Source organism: Diachasma alloeum, unplaced genomic scaffold (genome assembly GCF_001412515.2).
Source record: "Diachasma alloeum isolate Michigan unplaced genomic scaffold, Dall2.0 Dall_scaffold_00194, whole genome shotgun sequence".
Classification (NCBI taxonomy): domain Eukaryota; kingdom Metazoa; phylum Arthropoda; class Insecta; order Hymenoptera; family Braconidae; genus Diachasma; species Diachasma alloeum.
The window spans coordinates 1,563,757-1,586,447 of record NW_021680359.1 but is presented as its reverse complement, the minus strand read 5'-3'; the positions used below and the strand labels follow the sequence as shown (position 1 = coordinate 1,586,447).

Here is a 22,691-nt window from a genome sequence, read left to right as displayed (position 1 = left end):
GGGGGGGGGGGGAGTCTCTATAAGTTTAAAAAATAAACAGGAGGGAAAAAGAGACAGAATGGGAAGGACCACCCGTCGAATAGCAATAGCCAATGCCGGCAGGCACTACTGCACGCGGTGTGCCGCGCTGTCCTCTCTTACCTCTCCTATATCTTCTCTCAGCCTCTACTCATGAAATGCGATGCTCGTAATTGTCGGGGCGTTCCCACCCGACAATTCCAACGAGTATATACAACGGAGGCTCGTTCATTTCAAGTTTAAGGCACACGGGACCTTTTTCCATTATTTCCTTATTTCCGACACTTATTTTTTTTCCAACAAATTGTTTTGTTTCCTCACCAATTCCAAATGAAATTGAATCTAATGTGAGAATCAATCGCCCCAGTGAGTCAGCTGTAATTTCCCAACTGTATCTTTTTTCTCTAATTCCCGTTTTAATAATTCCATTGTTCTTTTACAATTCAATAAAGCTATCCAATAAAAGTAAATGAAATGACGCAATAAATCATCGGTTAATGCTAACGGTTTCGAGTCGAGATGCTTGAAAAATTGTTTTTTTTTTCATTCTTCCATTCTACTGGCTTTGCGAGAAACAACTGCAATTGAATTAAAGGTGTGGAAAGGTTACATGAACGACCGGACGTTGCAATACGCAAATTACTTCCGGTTAATTGTTGAATAGTTGGATTTGAAACTCACCAAAGCCCATTCTGACCTCTTCCTCGTCGTCACTGTCAATGTGCTTTATGCCAGCGACCTCAAAGGTTTTTGATTTTTCCATGACATTACCACAGCCGCAGTGATCATCGCTATGGCCAGATGTCTCCTCGAGACCGCTGCATTTGCAACCGAGTAATGGGTCATCAGTGTCAATGTTTCTGCACGCTGGACACGGGAAAATAATGTCGTCAAGGCTGACACGCTCTATTTTACGCTCAACAGTGACAAGAAGAGTGCCAATGAGATTGGCAAGCTCTTCCGGGCTGTCCTCCTGCGACGAATCGGGGGACCTGGAGCCATTGATGACAGACTCGAGGCAGTTGGGCCTCTTGAGATCCTCTATTTTCATTCTTGCCTCCTCCTTGCGCCTACCAGTCTGCCGTTGGTCCAGTCTCATGGTCGGTAGCTTTGGACAAGTCAACTTGTACTCCTCATCGGTCACTACCTCTTGGGTAATTGTGAGGGGGGAAAATACATGCGGAGGCTCGAGCGTCGAACCCAGTGTATCTTCGAGGATTTTACTTGCACCATCAACCTTCTCCTTGTTTATGAACTCGTCCTCCCAGTCGAGTATTCCTCGGGTACGCATCGACGTTCTCCAGACGAGAGCAATCTTCAATCATAAACCATGATAAAATCAACATTTTATTGCAATTGAATGAATGGAGAACTTAGTATCACATTCCGATTTGTAATAAATGCACGTTAAGGGGAGCCGGAACCCCTTTGTCTACATCAAATCATAGAATTGTGTTTTCTCCTACAATTATTGATTTCTATCTATGAAATTACTTTATCGCCTCGATTATCGCATTGTTGAGTCAATGAAGTAGTTTAATGAATACAAAATGATAATTGCAGGAGAAAACACAATTTTAAAGATTCATATAAACACGGGGGTTCCGTTTCTCCTTAAGGGGAGACTACTGTGAGTTTTTAAAGTCCCGGGCTATTGGAATGAGATTGCTTGTACATTGACGATCGGTTATATATGGCTTATTGAAGTGAGCAAAATAATCATTTAATTCTTAAGAAATTTAGGGTATTTATCGTTTGGTATGAGTGATGTGGGCGTACATTCTTTATGCAGTTGTCTATGCTACAGACGACAGAAAATTGAGATCTCCTTTGTCAAAGGTTAGTCTGTGCCCGAAAGTCGTGAAGAGAGAACCACTATAATAGATCTTCAACTTCAACTCGAATTTTGTATTTTGGTGTAAAGTTATTTTCCCGTTTCCGTAATCACATAATTTCCAATGACTAAAAGCCAATAATTGGTGGAAAAAAAATTGTTTATTGTTCGTTTGCCCCGCAGACGTTTGAAATATTGAAAATAATAGGGCCTCCATTTTTTTTTCCAAAATTTTTGAAAAAATGTGTGCAATAACAATTACGAATTAGTCTTTAGAAATTCACTTCCTACACAACGAATTTAGTTTTTTTTTAAACAGAAAATTGCACCATGCATGTAAAATAGCCCGAAAAATGTTTCTAAAAGAATCGAGAATATATTTTTAATATTTTAAGAATAAGTTTTCCGTCGATTTTACATGAATTGTGCGAATTTTTATATTAAACACAACGAAATTAGCTGTGTAGGATTCGAATTCTAAAAAATTAATTAATTTTCAAAATTCTAAAAAATTAATTAATTTTCGAATTCTAAAAAATTGATTAATTTTCAAAAATTTTGAAAAAAAAACCTCTGTAGCTTAAAAATGGGAAGCCCTGGACTATTTTCAACATTTTGAGCATCTGCCGGGTAAACGAACAATAAACAATCATTTTTTTGCACTAATTATTCGCTTTTATACAGATATAATCGATCTTCAATGCATGAGAAATCTCACTTTAAAACACTGATAGGTTAATTCATTTATTCCAAACGCGATTCGTTAACTGTTAACGAATGGTGGAGTTGAAAATGACCAAATGAATATTCAAACTCATCAAACAAGTCCCCCCAAATGTGAATTTGTAGACTATTAACGAATGAACATTTGGCAAGACCGAGTAGATCCTCGTCTCCAGGAGATCTAACCATTTTAAAGTCTTGCTCATCGTCATAAGATACTCAACCGAGTCGAAGCGATGTAAAATAACAATAAAAAAAATCATTAACAATAACTAATCCTATCAGTGCAGCCCGCGACTTTTAAAACTCCTAGTAGTCTCCCCTCGAGTGTAAATAAACAAGTGAAGAAGATACGAGGAATGCGAGGGCCTCTCGATGAACCGAGAGGAACGAGATACCCATTGAATTCATGGAAATTAATATCGAAAGTCTACACCAATGCCAACCTCAACAATATCGTTGATACACTCTTGAGCCTTCGTGGAATCTGACGGGACAGTATTTCTCACACAGAGATAACACTCGTCGTGTCTCAAGGATGATGATTCCAGCTCACCAAGCTGAAGAACCAGGCCTCTGCCTGCCAACGTCAGCGGCCAACCGTCTGGCAGTGACTCGTCATCCTGAAATGCATACAATTTAACCATTTTTATTCTCTTTTCTCCCCCTTGCTTTCAACATCTCGTCTATCGTCCCCGTCATCTCCTCGCTTCTTTCGCTCTCTTCCTCTTTTTTTTCTTACGACTGAATTTATTTTTTAAAACTCGAGGTTGAGTCATGCCTGAAGATTTTTCGGGGAAGCGGGACTCATTCGATTCCACGCGAGATTACTGCGCTAGGCATGGAATATAAGGTGGAAAGGGTATGTATGGTGGCGTGCGAGAGTGCTTGTCCCGTGTGGAGGCTCAGGCACCGTAGGCACTCTACACGCTTCTTCCGGGTTCGATCGCGCGCCCAAGAGGGGGGCCGCCGTTACCCCTCACCTATCCCATTCCCAGTAAAACTACACTCTTGGCCTCCCGTATGCGCTCCTCTCGCGCTTGACTATCACACAATGGCGCAGGGTTTTCCGCAGGATTTACTGTTCAGTGTTTTTTTTTCATTACTCCCTCTTAAATCTTCCTGATTTTACCAATGATGGACAGAATTTCGTAATAATTGAAGTCATTTATATTCTTCTCTCCCTGCCGTACAAAAAAAGGTTTTCATTCTCATTTAAAACTCTCTATCCATCTTAATGTTGAATGGAAATGCACTGGAGATAACTGCATAGAATTTAAAATGAACGTATACCGTTGGCCGGAGAGAAATAATAAACGGAGAGTAAAAAAAGGCAGAAGAATGTTCTGAAATTCAAGTGTACATTTCAATTCCTATCAAGCTGTTCTGTATGTTAAAGTCACGGTCACAAGTCACTGACAACCGCAATGAACATTTACGTTAATATAACATCACGTATTTACCTAGGAATATCTAAACACACTTGGGATAAAATAAATTGATTTTAGCTGTGGGCTACTACTCTCTAAGTAATCACAGAGCCAATGTGGCCACGCGTCAACCTCCTCTCTCGAGTGTAGCTCTACCTGTCACCGGCTCATTAACTCATTCTTCCTCTTTTACTTTCTTTCAACTCGGAGGCAAATCGGCAAATTATCCCTTACACATGTACACCACATGTGGAATATGCGTGTCGCATCGCAAACTCGCAGTACCTCGGTTTCACTTCCTCCTGTCGTCTCCCTCTTTCTCCCTCTCTCTCTCACTCCATCGGTTACTCTCCACCGATTTTCTCGCTATTCTGTACGTATCGAGTATCGTTGCGTGCCGACGTCGTTATTACGACGTTAAAACGACATGGGGAATTGAGATGAGCCACACGGGTTTGTATCATCGAACATACCAAAACAACAACATACGAACCGGCTTCAAACGATCTGAGTTTACCCTGAAGGGATAATGAAGTCATTTTTTCCGTATGAATTCCACGAAAATTGCCCCTACGATGCGCAATTACCAACGGGGTAAGACCGTGAAAATCGTGGCCATTTGAATAATTCACAACTTTGATTGGTAAAAATGTCAGAAACAAATTGTAAAAAACGAATGCGTGGAAACAAGCGCGGGGAATTAATTTTCATGCAGTGACTCGCCGGTTCAATAAATGTTCCATCAATAGTAACGAGTACCACGTATCATATTGATTAAATTTTAATTACAACGTGTAATGAAATAAATAGTAGTTAAATTGCCACGGCGGATGCCGCTCAATGATGGCGCCATGGGGGAATTTATTCAGCAGTTAAAATAGTTACAGGAAGCGGTATATAACAGAGCTGAGGAGAACAGTCGTATGCTTATTCCCAACACTGGTGGCGTCGTACTTATCCAGCGCATAGTTACTCCTCTCCACGCGTATCGCTCTCGCCTAATTAGCTTCTCGCGCTTTTGCTGCCGTATTCGTTTTCATCGTATATGCAGTCAACCGAGAAGCTGAGGCACATTGTATCGTTGCTACGAATATGTACGTGCGAGTAATGCTCCACCAAACGACGACTCAATTATACAGAGTTGCGGCTGGCCGGCCTGAGAGGAACGGGATTTTAATGGTGACAATGGTGATCTCGAATATGGACATTAGCATTTAACAGTGCTGTGGTCAGTCGAGATGAAGGAAGATTAATAGGGGTCTTGTTCATGCGAAGGAAAATTTATCATTCATTGATTGAATCAATGGTGAGAGAGATAATGTAATAAGTGAAATTTCCATTTTTGCATGATTGCGCAGAAAAAATAGAAGCGCTCCATTACAATCTTTTGTGCTAGGACCAAAATTTCCATGAACAAGTTAATATCTTGGTTTTCCTATAGATTAGAGTGTGGGCAAGGATTTTTAATAGAAAAACAGGAATATCTCGAAACCTTTGTATGAACAGGTGGGGTAACCAGAGAAATAGATAGGCGGTGAAGGACAATTTGAGGTCCGTTGAGAGATCAAAAATTGATAAATCTCGTAAATACGCCAACGATGGTTTCTATAGCTGAAAAAATATATGAATTTTGGGAGAATAATGAGTTGAAGTGGAAGCAATGAAGGAATAAATGATAAAAAGACGTAAAAGTGGGATACAGCTCCAACACTCAATAGATAGACGACTGATCAGAAGATAGACGGTGGGTTACCAGTAGATAGACGGTCATATTTAATGGTTACTCAAACAAATTCATCCTTCTGCATCTTTAAAAATTATTCCATAATTCTATTCAATGCCACTCTCATGAGATTTACTATCATATCTCCCGTGAAATTTCAAAAAAATTATATCAGTGTGAAGGGATAAATGATAAAATGACGAAAAAGTGGGAAAAGTGGGACAGCCCAAACACCGAATAAATAGACGACTGACCAGAAGATGGATGGTCATATTTAATGGTTATTTAAACAAATTCATCATTCTGCATCTCTAAAAATGAAAAATGATCCTTTTCGATGGTAATAATCGAACAAATACCGTGTTTATTTGACCTGATGACTGTTTTTCACATTATTCCGTTAACACTGCGTGACTGTTGTCCAACTGCTCACATCGCCACTGAGAGTTAATACTGTACCTCACGACAATTTGTTTTTTTACGTTCAAAATGTTCATTAATCAAAAATAAGAAAATCATTGTATTATTGTACATTAGTTTTATTGTAAAAAATTAAAATTTGTAATATTTCTATTATATTTTTCGTAGAATACGAAAAAAAGTTAAAATCGTCTATCTTTTGGTCAGTGTCTACCTATTGGTCTGGTTACCTTAATATGTTTTGATTGATCGAGGTAGAGGACATCGCGATGAATAATAAACTCTCGTGAAAAACTATTTTAAACGAATTGCTTTTTCTAAAAAAAAAAAAAAACGATTGGATCGATCGTGCTGAAATTTCGCGGTTATTCCACATTAAAACCTATAATCTGCCGAAATTTCCGATTTTTTAGAATTACTTTAGCCCCTTATTTATCCGATTTTCTAAAAATTGACCATCGGAAAGGTGGTTCACATGCAGACACGGTCGCCAAACTTCGTATTTTCATGTTTCGGACCATTCTCGATCATTTCCAATCAAAATCAGAAAATGTAAAATTCGGACGATTACAAAGCTTCCATTCAGAAGTAAAACCTGATGTGCAATTATCTCAACCGTGGGATATAACGTGGATCGACAAGAATAAAGAAAAAAATTGAAAATGGGGTTCACCGTTAAAATTTTTTTTTCTGAATTTTCCGTTTCGAATCCCGCAAATTTTTATCATCTGTGATTTCCACTGAAATTTCAGGAAATCTTGTCATTGAAACATCAAATATTTCATTGATTTCCTGTTCGAATGATCTGAAAATCAATAAAATACTTGATTTTCCAGTTCAATTAGTTTGCGAAAATTCCGAAAAATCAAGAAAACAAAAAATTTAAAATTCATGTCATTTTGTTTCTGAATATTCGTGTATCATTGAAAATTCAATCAAGTTGTGAAATTTACGTCTCACTCCCACTGAAAACTCATGAATTTTCTTGAATTGTACCTAAATTTTGACATTTCACAACCATTTTTCCCCTAAATCGGATTCAATGTCACTCTCATGCGAGTTACTACCGTATTTTCCATGAAATTTCAAAAAATTTCCAACAGTACTCCCCTCTAAAGTATTATTGGTATTCTTACCACAATTTACGTGCACAGAAGGGGTTATTCTTTCGTTGAAACGATTTGTTAATTCTGACTGAGACTTCTCGTTACTTTTTCTTGTGAGTTGTTTAAGTGTTCGAGGAATTTTTCCTCCGTGTACTTAATTGAAATGAGCTCCTAAAAAACTAAGGAAATTCTTGACTGAATCGTGAGAAGTCTTGATTGAAATTAGAGAATTGTGAGTAAATCCTTTGGCGCGTGGTATCCAGTGGATTGGGGGGAGCACATAAATTCATTACCACGATTGAAACTGACAACTTGAATGAATTGTACGGAAAGTTCTGTTGAGCTCCATGGAATTCAACAGTTTGTCTATAAAAACTACGGAAATTCAGAGATTCCTAAAAGGAATGTCTGATATTTTTCTAAATTCGTGAATTTATTTCGGGCTGTGAAAAGATTTCGACTGAAATTTCTACTAAAAACTCACAATTTGATTAAAAAAATGAGAGGAAACTGTAATTTTGGGAATGGGAATGTCTGATATTCTATAATTTTGGGAATGGGAATGTCTGATGTCTAAAGGGAATGTCTGATATTTTTCTCAATTCGTGAATTTATTTCGGTCTGTGAAAAAATTTCGGCTGAAATTTCCACTAAAAATTTTCAATTTGATTAAAAAAATGAGAGGAAACTGTGATTTTAGTTCAATTATTCTATAAAAATGAATAGAAATCCGGAAAATTAAAGTGAATATCATCGTTGTAGATTCAAAGGGGCATACGTGGAGTGTAAGCATGGCTTTCGTGTCCCTTTCGCTTTATGACGTCGGAATATTCTTGACTTCTCAATTCATTGGAAATTCAGTGTAATTCGGTACTAAAAATTGATGTTTCATTGAAAATTTAAGTAATCTCAGAAATTCTCGTCTTCCTGCTGCTAAAAAATTTGGAATTCCATGGAATTTCCAGACAAATTTGACATTTTATTTTTTTTTCGCTTTAAAAGTATCCAAGTATTTTGGCTATTTTTTCTCCAGGGAAATGCTTTTCTACTTCCACCGTCTAACATCAGAGCTTTCATTTAAGTCCAATTTGACCCTAAGTTTGCGGACATTTTACAATGATTTTATTATTTCAACTTTGCAGGTCTGAATTTGAATGTCGATACTGAACCTTTAGAAAACATTTTAAAAAGGTGAAAAAAAAATTAGAAAGTTTACATTTGGAGGAAGATTGACAAAATAATTTAAAAATTGCAATTTTTACAAATTACGAGCATTGCCTATAAACATTTAATAAACAATCCATTATCCACCATAAAAATCATTTGTTCGGAATCGTAACAAATTTATTCATATTCAGAATTTTATCAGAAATCGATTTCATGCCTATACAATTCCAATTATTATATATAATATTACTGCGGACATAAGTGATCTCAGGAGGAAATGGTGAGACACCGTTGCTCGAGGTTGAAGGGTCCAATGTTCAAACGAATGCAATTCAATAATATTCTTCTTTCGTCAGAAGAAAAAGTTACATTCCGTTCAAGTGGATAATTACTCCGAAAAAACTTGTATACCGGATTTCAAGCTTTCAATTTTTTATAGATTCTTAAATATAAATTGAATTTTAAGGGTCTCATTGTATTTCAAAGGTTTTCAAAGAATTCCATAGAACTTCGAAGGATTTCAAAGACACTTTGACAAATTTCATATACTTTTAACCGATTGAAGTAGAATTTCAAGGTTTCAGACAGCTAACATATTCCTTTCTCTGCATATTGTGGTGAATTCGAAATTAGATTTCTGAAGCAATTTTGCTGAGAATTCGAAAAATATTATGAAATTTTTGAATGTCTTCGCAAAGCTTCTGGGATTTCATTAAATTTCAGTATCATTTATGCACCTTAATTCCGTTGAATTAATAATTTTATTTAAAATGAATCCACTGGCCTTTAGCTGAGCTGTCGAGTACCGAATCTGAGGGAAATAACGAAATTTTTGTAATGACCTTTTTTGTATAGTAAATTTAGGGCTCCGAAAAAGGTCGTAAGAAAAATTTAGCCATCTGCTTTAGATTTCGAGATATTCATTGAAAACTGGCCAATAGTCTCAATCGACTTGAAACATTTTACCGGTTCATTACTGAATTTGGTCCATCACTGAACGATTCACCCTACACCGTTAAAAATTTTTGTCTGAAATTTCCGGTACACTTTTTGGAAATTTTTATCGAATTTCATTACCCCTGAAATTTTAAGGAATTTCGTCATTGAAAATTTCACGGGAAAAACAAAGAGAAATGCAAATTTCAGTTCCATTTTCCCTGAAAATCAATGGAAAATCAGAAAATTCCTGTAAATACCTTCTTGAATTTTCAAGACAGTGACACTGAATGCGATTGAGGGGAAAAAATCACGAAATATCATATTTCACTGAAAATTCGAAAATTCAAGTAAATTAAGGAATTCTCGTCTTTATGCTGCTTAAAATTCTGAAATTTTACTCAATTTTCAGTTAAACCTGAACTTTCATGATGTTTTCTCCCCTAAATCGCATTCTGTGTCACTGTCCTGAAAATTAGTAGTCAACGATCCCTGAAATTTCATTTTTTTCTAACAGTGTAGCTGAAGAAATTCCTCACGAAAAATGTTCCTCAATTCGGTCCTGCCACCTACCAATACAATCTATAAAACTAAATCTCACAATTTTCAATATCCATTGAGCGATATTTCCATGACCCGTAAGAACTCTACACCCTCAACGTTTCCCAGTCGTTTCCCCTCTGAAATCTCCAATTATCCAGATAATTCGATACCACGTGAAAAAATCGTCTTGTCACATGTTATCACTCGCCTCCTAGAGTAATCACGAGCCCTCTCAATGAATCCATTGTTCAAACATTTCAACATGTCAAATCATTTGCTTTATCCAATTGACCGGATGAACTAATTGATTCGATAGTCTTTGGTATTCCGCTCTTCCAAGTACCACCATGTTCCTCGAATCTCCCCTTTCTTTATGCAACTTGAGGCTGTACTTTTAGGCACTGGTGAACTGAATATACACTATCGCTTTCCGGCTCGTCGCGCGTCACGGAGCAGCCACCAAACCCCTCATGAACCACCTACGTCGTGGGCCCCCCGTACAATGCCCGAGACCCACATAAAGAACCGAGAGAAAAAAAAAAATCCCCCCCCCGAAGTTGAAAAAAAGTTGACTCAATAATTAGGTACATTGCAAAACACCGATAACAACACCCATCGGTTCCCCCCACCCTCCCCTCCCCCTTCCCTCTCGCCGAGGAGGAAACAGCCGTAAGTTTGATCCGCTTGACGTAACCGAAAATTATTAATCAACGAGATTAGTCAGCAAGGAATTTCTCGGTAAACGCCAGCCATTGACCTCATAATCGTAATCAGAATTCTATTCATTCATTTACGTGTTTTCCTCCCCCTTTTATTTTCAATCGCTGACCCGACGAAATGACCCGTCTCACGGGTGAGACAAAGAAAACTCAACGCAATAATCTCCCATGAAATACATTGACTTTCATTTTGCCCTAAATGCACTGGCGATTGACGAATTAGCATAGATATTTTAAAATGAAAAATGGGAAGTGGAATGGAATGAGAACGCCCACGCGCAGGCGTCATGCCGCCACGATTACGAGAATTCGCGCCATTGACTCCCTATATATACCTGAGCATTTCGACTTGCCTCGAATGAAAGAAATGAAAGGGGGAATAAAATGAATAAAAAAAACCACCGCCATTCGAGAGAAGGAGTGATAGAATGAAAGAAGGTGAACGAAAATAATAAAAAAAGTGAAAAATTGTCTGAAAGAACGGGGGATAAGGAGGCATGCCAACGAGCGTGTGGGCAGCGCTCCGGAATGTACCGGACACGCGAGATATATTCACTCTCAGGGGGCCCAACCAGATATATACTTCATATACATATGCACATATGCACGTGTTATACATATTAACCCGCATAATAATTCCACGGCATCCTGTCATTATCGCCGACTGAGATAAGAACGGATATTCTACACTTCGTTACCATCCGTTACTTTTTCATACTCTGTCATCTCAATCCTCCCTCAATTTTCCATAACAAATTCTTCACTTCATTGAGTATGCATGGGCATTTTTTTGTTACTCCGTTTTGTTCGGTTTATCCTGTTTTTTTTTTCTCTGGTAAATTTGCTGAGAATGCGCGTACACGAAGCGAAAAAAAAACATTTCAAGTCCATATATTTTTGCGCCAAAAATGGTGCCGCTTTGATCGAACCCCTCTTTTCCATACTGTCGTAAAACACGATGCGCCTCTTTTCATGCCTACCTCACAAAACTTGCCAAGCGCATCATCATCATCATCATCGACGAAGACGAATGTGAAATAAGCTCGTAAATGTATAAGACCTCTTTTGAATGTATAAAGTACTCCTCGCACGAGCCTCAACTCCTCAGATACTTGAGTATCCCCCGTGAGATCACATAATTCCTCGTACTACCTTGTGTAGTCGGCTCGTTGCGGGTCTGTAATTACGATGGTGTAAAATATGCCCGAAAATTTCGAGCTCCACGAGCGAATGCGTCAAAAATCACGGCCAACTCTTACTCCTAAATCTCATTCTCGGATTTTCTCTTTCAATATCCCTCGACTAGGGTGAGCTACCCAGTAGATGAACACTGCACGGAGAGAAGTATTCAATAAAAATAACGTATCTTTTCCGTAATTCCGGAGCGCAAAGTGGTTGTCGGAAATTTTACAGAACTGTCACGGAATTCTTCCAAAGCGTTCCGTAATTTTTACCTGAATCTCCTGTGAAAAATTACGATACCGTCACTTAAATTTTCGGAGTCGATTCCGTAATCGGTGAGCGAACTGTGAGTTCCGTAATTTTTACTGAACACGAGACCGAACGCGCGCTACGGCGCGCTGTAATTCAGTAGCGAAATGGTAAAAGGAGATAAGTCAATTTTGACTAGTGACCAGGTTTCAATCAATATCTCGGAATCTAAGGGAGATAGCAAAATTTTTGTTATAACCTTTTTTGTGGAGCCGATTGAGTGCTACAATAAATGTGATTACGAAAATTTCGCTATCTCCCATAGATTCGGAAATATTCCTCAAAAACTCAACTGGGAGATAAGTCGACTTATCTCCGTTTACCACTTCACTACTGAATTGTGACAATAATAATTGGAAATCTCAAAATTAAATGAATCCAGAATTCAATTTGCCACCTAAGCCAACAGACTTGCGAGATATCGATATAGTTATCGATTCTAAGTGTAGGTGAGGTTGGGGTAAAACGGACACTTTTGACTTTTTTTAAAATGTCAATACGGGGTTGAAATGTTGATGAAATTTAAGACTGTATTTTTTCAATACAAAGAACAGTTCTTTCTCTTTGTGACGAGCCTAAACTGAGCTCAATTGATCAATTTGTTTCTGAGTTATGAATAATTTTAAAAAAGTCTAAAGTGTCCGTTTTACCCCACCGACCCCTATGTTCTTTTTAGAATAGGATTTCTCTCCGCGAGGACGAGCAACTTTTGGATCGGACATTACGCAAAAAATACTGAAATGTGAATTGTTGCTTTGAATTTTCACCAACTGTTGTGATTCTCCACCCCTGACGCGATTTTTTTTCCATCAATTTTGTTTTCAATCGCTAAAAAACAACATCCACCTACTGGTCAGTTTACCCTACCTCCACTATTTAGTTACGAATAACTGACGAGTGGAGGGAGACACCATTAACGACGCGCGGGATGAATTTAAAGGACTTTACCGGGTGGTGGTTTCGCACGCTGTGGAACGCGACTGTGGGTGGTCTTTCGCTCTTTCTGTCCTTGGCTCCAACGGCTGGTTCACAGGATAAAACCTTTTACTGCCACTATACAACAACAGGGAACTCTTCCAACGGTGTTAAGTCACTTCAACGAGGCATCATTGCACTCGCTAAAAATCAACAACAATAAATAAGCGACTGAGTGAATGAAAAAAAAAAGAGCAAAATCTGTTGAACGCACACGTGAGGCATAAAAATCATTGACGATCGAAGGTCAGCTCACCGAGCAGGTCCCACGAGTGTGGGTAACACGACCATTCACGACGACGAGACGCCAGGCGAGCCAACAAGAGGCGGTGTAACTGACCTACGACGACGATTCGTTCACCCCAACCGAATATAAAACTCGTCTCTTTATACATGCGTGTATGCTATTCGTGTTAGTCCTGTCCCCCTTGTTTTTCCGTTTACTTCAACCACGCGATCAAATCGATCCACACTATCACCAGGAGTCACTGAACAAAACTTCCAACATTTTTTATTTCACTCATTGTCAGGCATTCCGCACATGCAGGATCAAACACCCCTGGCTCACAGTGTGGCAGTGCCGTCCCGATAAAAAAAAGCGACGAAATGCTGTGAATGACAAGAGGGGTTGAAACTGCTGTTGATCTCTGCGGAGAGAGACTACAGTCGGTGATCGCGTCGCGAGCCACGGGACGGTAATAGCCCCGTGACGGTGGCTTTTAGCGCACGCTCGACCGTGCCAAACCCGTTCGCGGTACCTCCCCACTACCGCCCTTTTTTCATCCCCTCTCCGCCCGACGGTGCAGCACTACCAGTTGAGCCTGTAGCTGAGGGACTGGTTCTTATTTCTGTTCTGTTGGTTTCGGGCCCCTCTTCCCATGCACACACACACATCTCCACCGAGCATGCAACTTCCCTCTCTTCATCACCAACACTCAACACAAACACACCCCAACTTCGTCTCCAAGTACAACACTTTAATCAAACAAATACGTGTGTGGCACTGTGCACGTACAGTTTTGAAGCGCTCTGTGCGCACAACATGTGTAACAAAACAAAGGTTGAAAGAACGTCTGTCGCGCCTTCTTCCGCCAAGCGCAGAACCGGTAAATCCTCGGTGAACCCAAGGGGGGTTTATAAACCCGGGAGGACGGCGGGGCGACAGGAGGGGGGGGGGAGGAGGAGGAGGAGGTGGAAAACATTGTCCCAAAGGGACAGACACAACTATTGAAACATTGGCCGACGAGCTCATGCCACAAGTAAACGCGTGGGATGTTACACCCAATTGTGGGTATATGTGTGCAAGGAGGGAATATGTACTCCAGGCGCACTGGGTAGTCAGCTGATGATGATAATTCCGGTGTATCGCTCGACTGGAAAATGCGATCGAGGACGTTGGCGGTTAGCCTATTTAATCATTCCGCACCCTAGTACCTCGTTTGTCCTTGTACACATGCCCTCAAAATGTATTGCGTAATTGTTTAATGCGAGAGGAAAAAATGGATAATTCACTCTCTGTGGGTTTTTTTTCTTTTCGTTTTTTTTTTTTTGGGGGGGGGGAACTCTCTATCTTTTTGTTTTGGATGGAAAAGTTGTGGGGGGATTAAAAAACTTTTAACGCCGTGCCATCGTCGACGCCCCAGGTAAAACTCCCTTGCACTCGTTATCTTTACACTCGTTTCCTCCGTTTGGGCATTCCAATGCTAAATCACCCGCGTGCAATTAAAAGTCTGTACGAGGGTGAAATTGAAACAAAAAAAGGAAAAACATACATCCCATTCTTATCTTTATACACGTCTGCCATGAAAAGGTTTTTTTTTTCCGGCTCCAATTTTCATTTCATTCGCCCCCTCGTCATCGCTGGGGTGGGCCATTGAAACACATCGGTCGTGCCGACGATTCGATAATCGGATCAATTGAAAAAACTTTCACCCAATCTACGTGTGTCCCAACACCCCGACTCGCCATATACGAAATAATAAATGAAAGAAAGTGATCCCCCGAGTGGAGAACAGTTATTACGGGAATTTTTTGTGTTTTTTGTCGGGTAATTCGTTTCGTTGAACAGATGGTGGATGAAAGTAAAAAGGGACTCACTGTTTCGGTGACGGCGCTCTTAACTCTCCCGAGGAGGATGGAGGCAGGTGAGAGATAAGAGTCGACAAAGCTCTCGAGGTTGCCGTGATAAGCGCACACAAGGATGTCCCGTGCTTGTCTCGTGAGTGGATCCAAGACTTTTTCACCGTATATTGGACCCAAGAGGTTTCTCACTAGAGATGCAACATCTCCGCGATTCTGTAAACATCAGAGAACGACATAAATGATGCATTCATGCGTGAGATAATTCCCTTAACATCGTCAAGTTAATGACCAGTTCCTATCGAAAAATACTCGGGAACATACATTGGTAATTAAAGGAAAATAACCGGGGTAGAATTTGGCAACTGGTCAAGGTATGCTGCCGAAAATATCTTGGTAAAATTATCCTCTATTAATAATGATCGGGTGGAAAAAATCTTCGGATCGAATTACTGCCATGTTTTAAAGTTTTAAGGGGAAGGGGAGGGTGGAGTAAAACGGACACTTTAGACTTTTTTTTAATTATTCATAATTCAGAAACAAATTGATCAATTGAGCTCAGTTTAGGCTCGTCTCAAAGGGAATGAATTGTTCTTTGTATACGTACGTTGAAGATCGATTATATAGATCTGAAAACGAATAATTAGTGCAAAAAACATTTTCTTTATTGTTCGTTTGCCCGAAAACGCTTAAAATGCCAAAAACTGTCCAGGGCCTCCAATTTTTGAGCTACGGAGGATTTTTATTTTCAAAATTTTCGGAAAAATATGTGGAATAACAATTCTTAGATAGCTAAATTTGCTTTTTTTGTATTTTTTTTACACAAATAGGGAATTTTTTTACATGAAAAAAACGAAATCAGCTGTGTAGAAGTCGAATTCTAAAAAACCGGCTCATAATTGTTGTTCCACACATTTTTCCGAAAATTAAAAAAAAAAAAAAATCTTTTGTAGCTCAAAAATTGGAGGCCCTGGACTGTTTTTAGCATTTTAAGCGTTTTCGGGCAAACGAACAATAAAAAAAATTTTTTTACACAAATTATTCGTTTTCAGATTTATATAATCGATCTTCAACGTATGAAAAGTCTCACAATAACCCATGACTTTTAAAACTCATAGTAGTCTTCCTTAAAGGGGTAACAGAAGGCCACCGTTTCCTCGAAATTTTCAAACAAATTTCCTGCCCAGTTATTAATATTTCTCAAACTCAAAGCACATTGATCTTCATCATCACCTCCTCGAGATTAATGTACTTCGATTTGTAAAAATATCGATAACTTTCGGCAGGATTTTGTTCAAAGATTTGAAAAATTAGCGGCATTCTGTTACCCCTTAAAGGATGGAATTTCCATGAATTTACACGATTGGACAAAAATTCAGATTTGACGGACAGTTTAGTAGGCTTTTTCAGGAGAGCGACAGTGAAGTTTATTCGAGGGACTACTCACTCCCGAAATTACGGAGCCACTCTGGCATGAAATCATTCCGAAATCACGTGAAGTCACCGAAATCACTGAAATCGAGCAATTTCAGCTCTCTGAAATCATTTTCGAAATCATCTTCGAAATGATGTGAAATCGTCTGAAATCAATGAAATCACCGAAATCAGTGGCGCACTGGCGTAGAAATTGACAACTCTGTCAATAATGATCATAAAATGGTAAAATAGACCGCTTTTCATCGTCATTAGCTCAAGATTGGCGGAGTGGAATAAAACGAATTCGTTATCATTTGCCAGTTATTATTGCCAGTTTTGATTTTCATAATTTGACACAATCCGTTTTGCCCCACCTCTATTATTTATTAACTTGATTTTTCTGAAATCACTGATTTCGAATTAATGAAATCATTCGAAATCATGACATCACCTCCCGTGACACTCAAAATCACCGAGATCATTTTTCCGAAATCACTGAAATCACCGTTGAAATCATCCCAAATCGACTTCATTTTAAAATCATGGTGTTACTCAATTATGGAGTGAGTAGCCCCTCGAGTTAATAACAAAAATTTCGTTGTCTCCCTCAAATTTGGACATATTTCACGAAAACTCACGTGGAGAGAAATATTGAATAAAAATTACATATCTTTTCCGTAATTCCGGAGCGAAATGTGCTTGTAGGAAATTTTACGGAACTGTCGCGTAATTTTCACCTAAACTCACGAAATTTTTCCATAGCGTTCCGTCCTTTTTACCTGAATTTCCTGTGAAAAATTACGATACGGTCACTTAAATTTTCTGAGTCGATTCCGTAATCGGTGAGCGAACTGTGACTTCCGTAATTTTTACTGAACATTTCTCTCCGTGCAGCTAAGGGTTAAGTCGACTTGAAGCGCTTTGCTACTGATTTTTTTCATATTTATACGCTTTGGTGTCCAGTTATTTGCGAAATGGATTTTCACCCTTATGGAGTGAGTGAGGCCCCTGAAAATTCTCACAGAGGTTCCTAAGCAATTCCTCTCCAAATTCAGTCCACTGGTTTTTCCACGGTCATTTCATCTACTTTTCTTGAACTAGATTAACCAGACCAATAGGTAGACACCAACCAAATGATAGACGATTTTAACTTTTTTTTAGTACAAGATCTATGCGCGCACTCTCGCGCGCGCTGCTCTATTCATTTGTTGAAATGAAGAAATGGAATTCATTGAATTTCATTTTCTTATGAATACCTTATAAATATTGATAATGAATCAAAGAGAATTCGACTAATGATTGAAGTGAATAGCGAAGTAGAGTAAAAGAATCTATAAAGAATTTTTCATTTTCAATTAATTATCTTCAATTTTTTAAAATAATCGGTCTCCATAAAAGGACAGAATTTATTAATTTCACCGATGATATATATGCATGTGAAAGATATAAAAAAAAAATTCAAATTCTTGAATGGTAAAAACTTTACCATTGAAGAATTTGAAATTATGTTACTGAAGAATTTGAAAATGCCGCGTGTTTTTTTTGTGAATAACTTCGCGTCACATATTGATCAATCAGAATTAAGGATTAGCAGTCAGGCAGTTTCGAGATATTTCGATATAAAACAACTTCACGTTTCTTTCATCTTCAGTAAAATAGGATTCTCTAAAAAATATATCAGAAATTGTATTACAAACTTCCATTTTTGATAATAAAACTAATATATAATAATAATATGATGATTTTCTTATTTTTTATTGATGAACATTTTGAACGTACAAAAAACAAATTGTCGCGCAGTACAGTATGCGGCGGTGTGAGTAGTTAGACAACAGTCACACAGTGTTGACGGAATAATATGAAAAAAAACAGTCATCAGGAGAAATAAACACGGTATCTGTTCGATTACTATTATCGCTTCATTTTCACACATGCAGAAGGATGAATTTGTTTGAATAACCATTAATTATGACCGTCTATCTTCTGGTCAGTCATCTATTTATTCGGTGTTTGGGCTGTATCCCACTTTTATCATTTATTCCGTCATACTGATAGAAATTTTTTGAAATTTCACGGAAGATATGATAGTAAATCTCATAAGAATAGCATTGAATCAAATTTAAGGAAAAATGATTATGAAATTTCAAGTTTTAAGTAGAATTCACGGAAATTCATGAGTTTTCAGGGGAGGTGAGATGGAAATTTCACAACTTGGTTGAATTTTCAGTGGAACATGAATATTGAGAAACAAAATGACACGAATTGTCAATTTTCCCCTGAATTTTCCTGTTTTTTCAGAATTTTCATAGAACAATTGAACTGAAAAATCAAGTATTTTATCAATTTCCAGATTATTAGAAAAGAAAATCAATGGAATATTAAATGTTTTAATGACAACATTTTCTGAAATTTCCGCGGACACGATAAAAATGTCCGGAATTTGGCACGGAAAATTCAGACGAAAATTCTCAACAGTGCATTGTTTCCTCCAGGGATCGGTCAACAATCATTACATTTGTAATATTTTGTAATATTATTAGATACTGAAAGTTTCTATTACTATAGTTTTATTATCATACTTGAAATTTGAAAATATTAAAATAATTCGTAATTTAAATGTTCTATTAACCATTGAGTAGATAATTTTAAATTTCATAAAAGGATTTTTCAATTATATATGTAATGGTCAAACTTCTGACCCGATTACTGGTTAATAGGCTATTTCGGAATTCGAATATTCGATTGATGATTAATTTGGTAAGTGAAAATTGTTGAGTGATATTATCGGTCAACAGAAGTTAAATTTAACTTATTTTGAAATTGATGATTGTTTTGATCTCGGGTTTCCTCTTCAAATCATTATGTTCCCCTAATTCATGTTTTTTCATGCATAGCACCCATCGCTGGCGTATTCAGGTGATTTATCAATTGTTGATCTCTTGACGGACCTCAAATTGTCCATCTATTGGTCTGTTACCCTATCCGGTCGTTTCATTCTAAACCCTCAAACCCGCAACATAAAATTTAGAAGCAAGTGTTAAAGGGCCTGCGGGCTCCGGAAGTATCCCCAATCGCCTGCGGGATCATTGATACTTTCGTGGGAATATATTTGCGGCTTAAAACCCGAAACAGCCAAGTGGGATAATTTTTCCACGATGAAAGAGAGACGAAGCCGAGTGGAAGGAAGGGGGTGGGAGTGAGGTTGATGAACACAAAGAGAGAAAAAATGAGAAGAAGCGACATACTGTGCGGGGCGCTTGCGTCAATATTTGAAGAGTTTACACCGTCATTGGTATGGAGAGAACAAGAGGAGTATAAGTTGTACAGGATGCGGACTGTCCCCCCAAGGGAAATATGAGACGTGTGCAGACTCCTCTGTCAACCCCGGCTATTGCTCATCCCCACAAAGTGTGTTTAAATAAAACTCGATCGACGACGAATACAATGTAACTGTTTGATTTGATCCCCTCCCCGTCAATTCCCCTTGCAATGCACTTGCGGCTAAAAAATGTGATTTATTTTATTCAGAACAGCACACCAGACTTTTAGTCCGTGTGTAAGCGAGTATTTTGTGAGGCGCTAATTCCACGTGATTTATTCCACGCTGGGGGGCGGAAAGGCAAAGTACATACACATTATCCCTCTTCTCTTTTGCAGCAGTAATCTTCGCCCCTTCAGCCCTTCAAAATCCACCTTTTTTCATTATCTCTTTTTCTCTTCCCGTGAACTCTGTTTAAACGTTTTTGGCTCGTGCGGTAAATATCAAAGGGGATTAATAATGCCAAAAAAAAGAGAGATGAATGAGGATGAATTTTTGTTCAAGCGCTGAGGGCAGTGATGGGCGTCCCGTTGAGACGTCCGGGGCCTTTTTTATATTCATCGGGCATTATTATTTTATCGCTTTTGAAAAAAATGACGTGAATTATTTATGCAGATATTAATGGGTGCGATGGGTGTGCAGCTCTTCCGCGGGGAGTTAATGACTGTGGGCACTTGTCGGTATCGGTAAGTCCCTCGTTCAACTCACCCCACCGAGAATTGGACACGCAACAGGCGCAACCCTCTCCTCATGATCCCCCTGATGACACTCATTGTCCTTGAGTTCCGGTCCATCAATCTCCCCTCGGTCCCGGCTATCAGCGTCAACAGTGGGCTCATCAGTGACCCTATCTGTTGAATCGAGTAAACTCTCCGAGCCAAATCGCCTCGGCGATGTCCTGGTTACCGTCTCCTCGATATCCCTGGTCAGTGACGTCGTCCTAGTCGGTAGATTCTCTTTAATCTGTACAATAACTTGCTTGGATTGGTTCCCATCGGATCTCAAGGGCGTCGAGTCATCCAGGTACCACGAGGATGACGTCGAGTGTCTCTTCTGACGACTGCGACACTGCTGCTTCTTACTCTGTCCACGTGAAGATGAGTCTTCACGTGCCGATGACAGTGCTCCCTTGCATTTTTTGAGATAACTCTTGACTTTCTTGGCACGACTTTTCCGACTCTCCTGACACCGTGAAAGGTCACTAGCATCGACAAACTCCTCGTCATCTTTCGTCTCATCGAAATTCTGACCCTCCTGATTATCATCAACCTTTGCTGCATCTGGAAACGGGACATCGGACGCCAGTGTCCACGTTTCCTCCTTGTCTCCCGGTACACGACGCTCTGCGGGAATCACCTGGAAACAATAAACCGTTTTTCAATGGACGTGCAGGGGTGGGGGGAGAATCGATTGGAGGGAAAAAATTGGAAATGACTTTATTGAAACGGTACAATAAAGAAAACATTATGGAGGCGTGGGAGCGTGTGTGTGGCGCGTTCTTAACCGCGCTCTAACCTCGGCGACGTGTAACGATAAGGCCCCCACTGCAATGCAGCACTGCATAGAGTACAAACGGGGAGGAGCCGCGGCGTGTATATGCCGAGCGCGCGCTCGGCATTCATCTACTTTACAACATCACCCGCCTTCTAACTGCGCGCACTATCACGGCAACGTCGGGGCTTAAAATCCAAAGAGGGAAAGTTGTTTGCCACTCTTCCTCCGAGCTATATATTCTGCATGGTTTTGCACGAAATTCTTTTTTGCTTTTATCCACCTCAATTCCACCTTATTTTCGTGGCGACCCTTTCAATGCCGCTTTCATTCATTTTTTTTTTTACAACCGCGGATTTATCTAAAGAACACGCTGGCAGATTTTCCATTATGCAAACACCGGTGTTCGAAAGCTTGATTTTTTTCCTGCCTCGGTGAAGTTACTCAGTTATTTGAGGCATTTTTTTTCGCTCATCGGCGGTTTGAGTTAATATCAGGGTCAGCTTTAATCGATGAGGTGAAATTTATTTTTTGTGTCGAGTTTTATGTAGTTCAATGGTTTATAAGAGTGTAAGGGGGCAGCGAGGCATGCGCAACATATCTGAGGTATCGTCACTCTGTTTATTTCTCCGCAGAGAGACCGAAGGATGGATTTATCGACTTCACGTGCCTCCCATCTCCATTGGGCCCTCGTTCAAAGAATCTCTACCGTAGTTACTCTCACGCCTTCTACTCACCACTAGCTACACCCTCTTTCTCTTTGACTAGGCTGTCGCCTGGGAGGGAAGAGGCCAGAGGACTTGGGAAATGAGAGTTGTGGGGAAAAATCGATTTGATCGTTTTCACAGACTAATGTAAACAACCAGTCGAAAATATATGTTGTAGATGGTGTGTACCTTTTTACGTCGTAACAGCTTCCAGTCAAAGTGACTCATCGTTTCTCAACTTATTTTAACTTGGTACTCGAGATGAGGACGAAGGAGTGAGAAATATCCTTCCTTATGTATTTATGAGAGGAGCCACGGTGGAGCGATCGATTGGCTTGACACACGCATTATGCCTTTCCACCACTTCACATTACATTGTCGAGGCAAGAAATATTCTCAACTTTAAAACCGGAACCCGTGTTTACACATCTTCTCACTTTGTACCTTGAGGAGAATGCACTCAGCGTCCAAGTAGTCCTCGAGAGACTACGCGTACAATGAAGAAAAGAGGGAGAGGAGGAGGGCGAGTAGATGTGTTATGAATAAAACAGGTGAAAAAAAATTATGGAAAAGTAAAAAATCGAGGAGATAGTG

The 22,691-nt window shown here is 39.2% G+C and overlaps 1 protein-coding gene across 2 annotated transcripts in view; it reads right to left on the bottom strand.

Moving 5' to 3' along the window:
- The window catches only part of LOC107048539 (puratrophin-1), a 43,329-nt gene extending 20,947 nt beyond the window's left edge, over positions 1–22,382 (bottom strand). The window contains exons 1-5 of one of the 2 annotated variants that reach the window (XM_015271746.2): positions 22,287–22,382; positions 20,608–21,255; positions 15,183–15,380; positions 3,022–3,198; positions 700–1,333 (exon numbers count right to left, since the gene is read on the bottom strand). In XM_015271746.2, coding sequence (XP_015127232.1) covers positions 700–1,333; positions 3,022–3,198; positions 15,183–15,380; positions 20,608–21,255; positions 22,287–22,325 — 1,696 coding nt within the window. In that variant the 5' untranslated portion in view covers positions 22,326–22,382. Of the gene's footprint in view, positions 1–699; positions 1,334–3,021; positions 3,199–13,058; positions 13,140–15,182; positions 15,381–20,607; positions 21,256–22,286 lie in introns of those variants that run through there. The other variant, XM_015271747.1, reaches the window with a different exon arrangement.
- Positions 22,383–22,691: the final 309 nt, after the last annotated feature.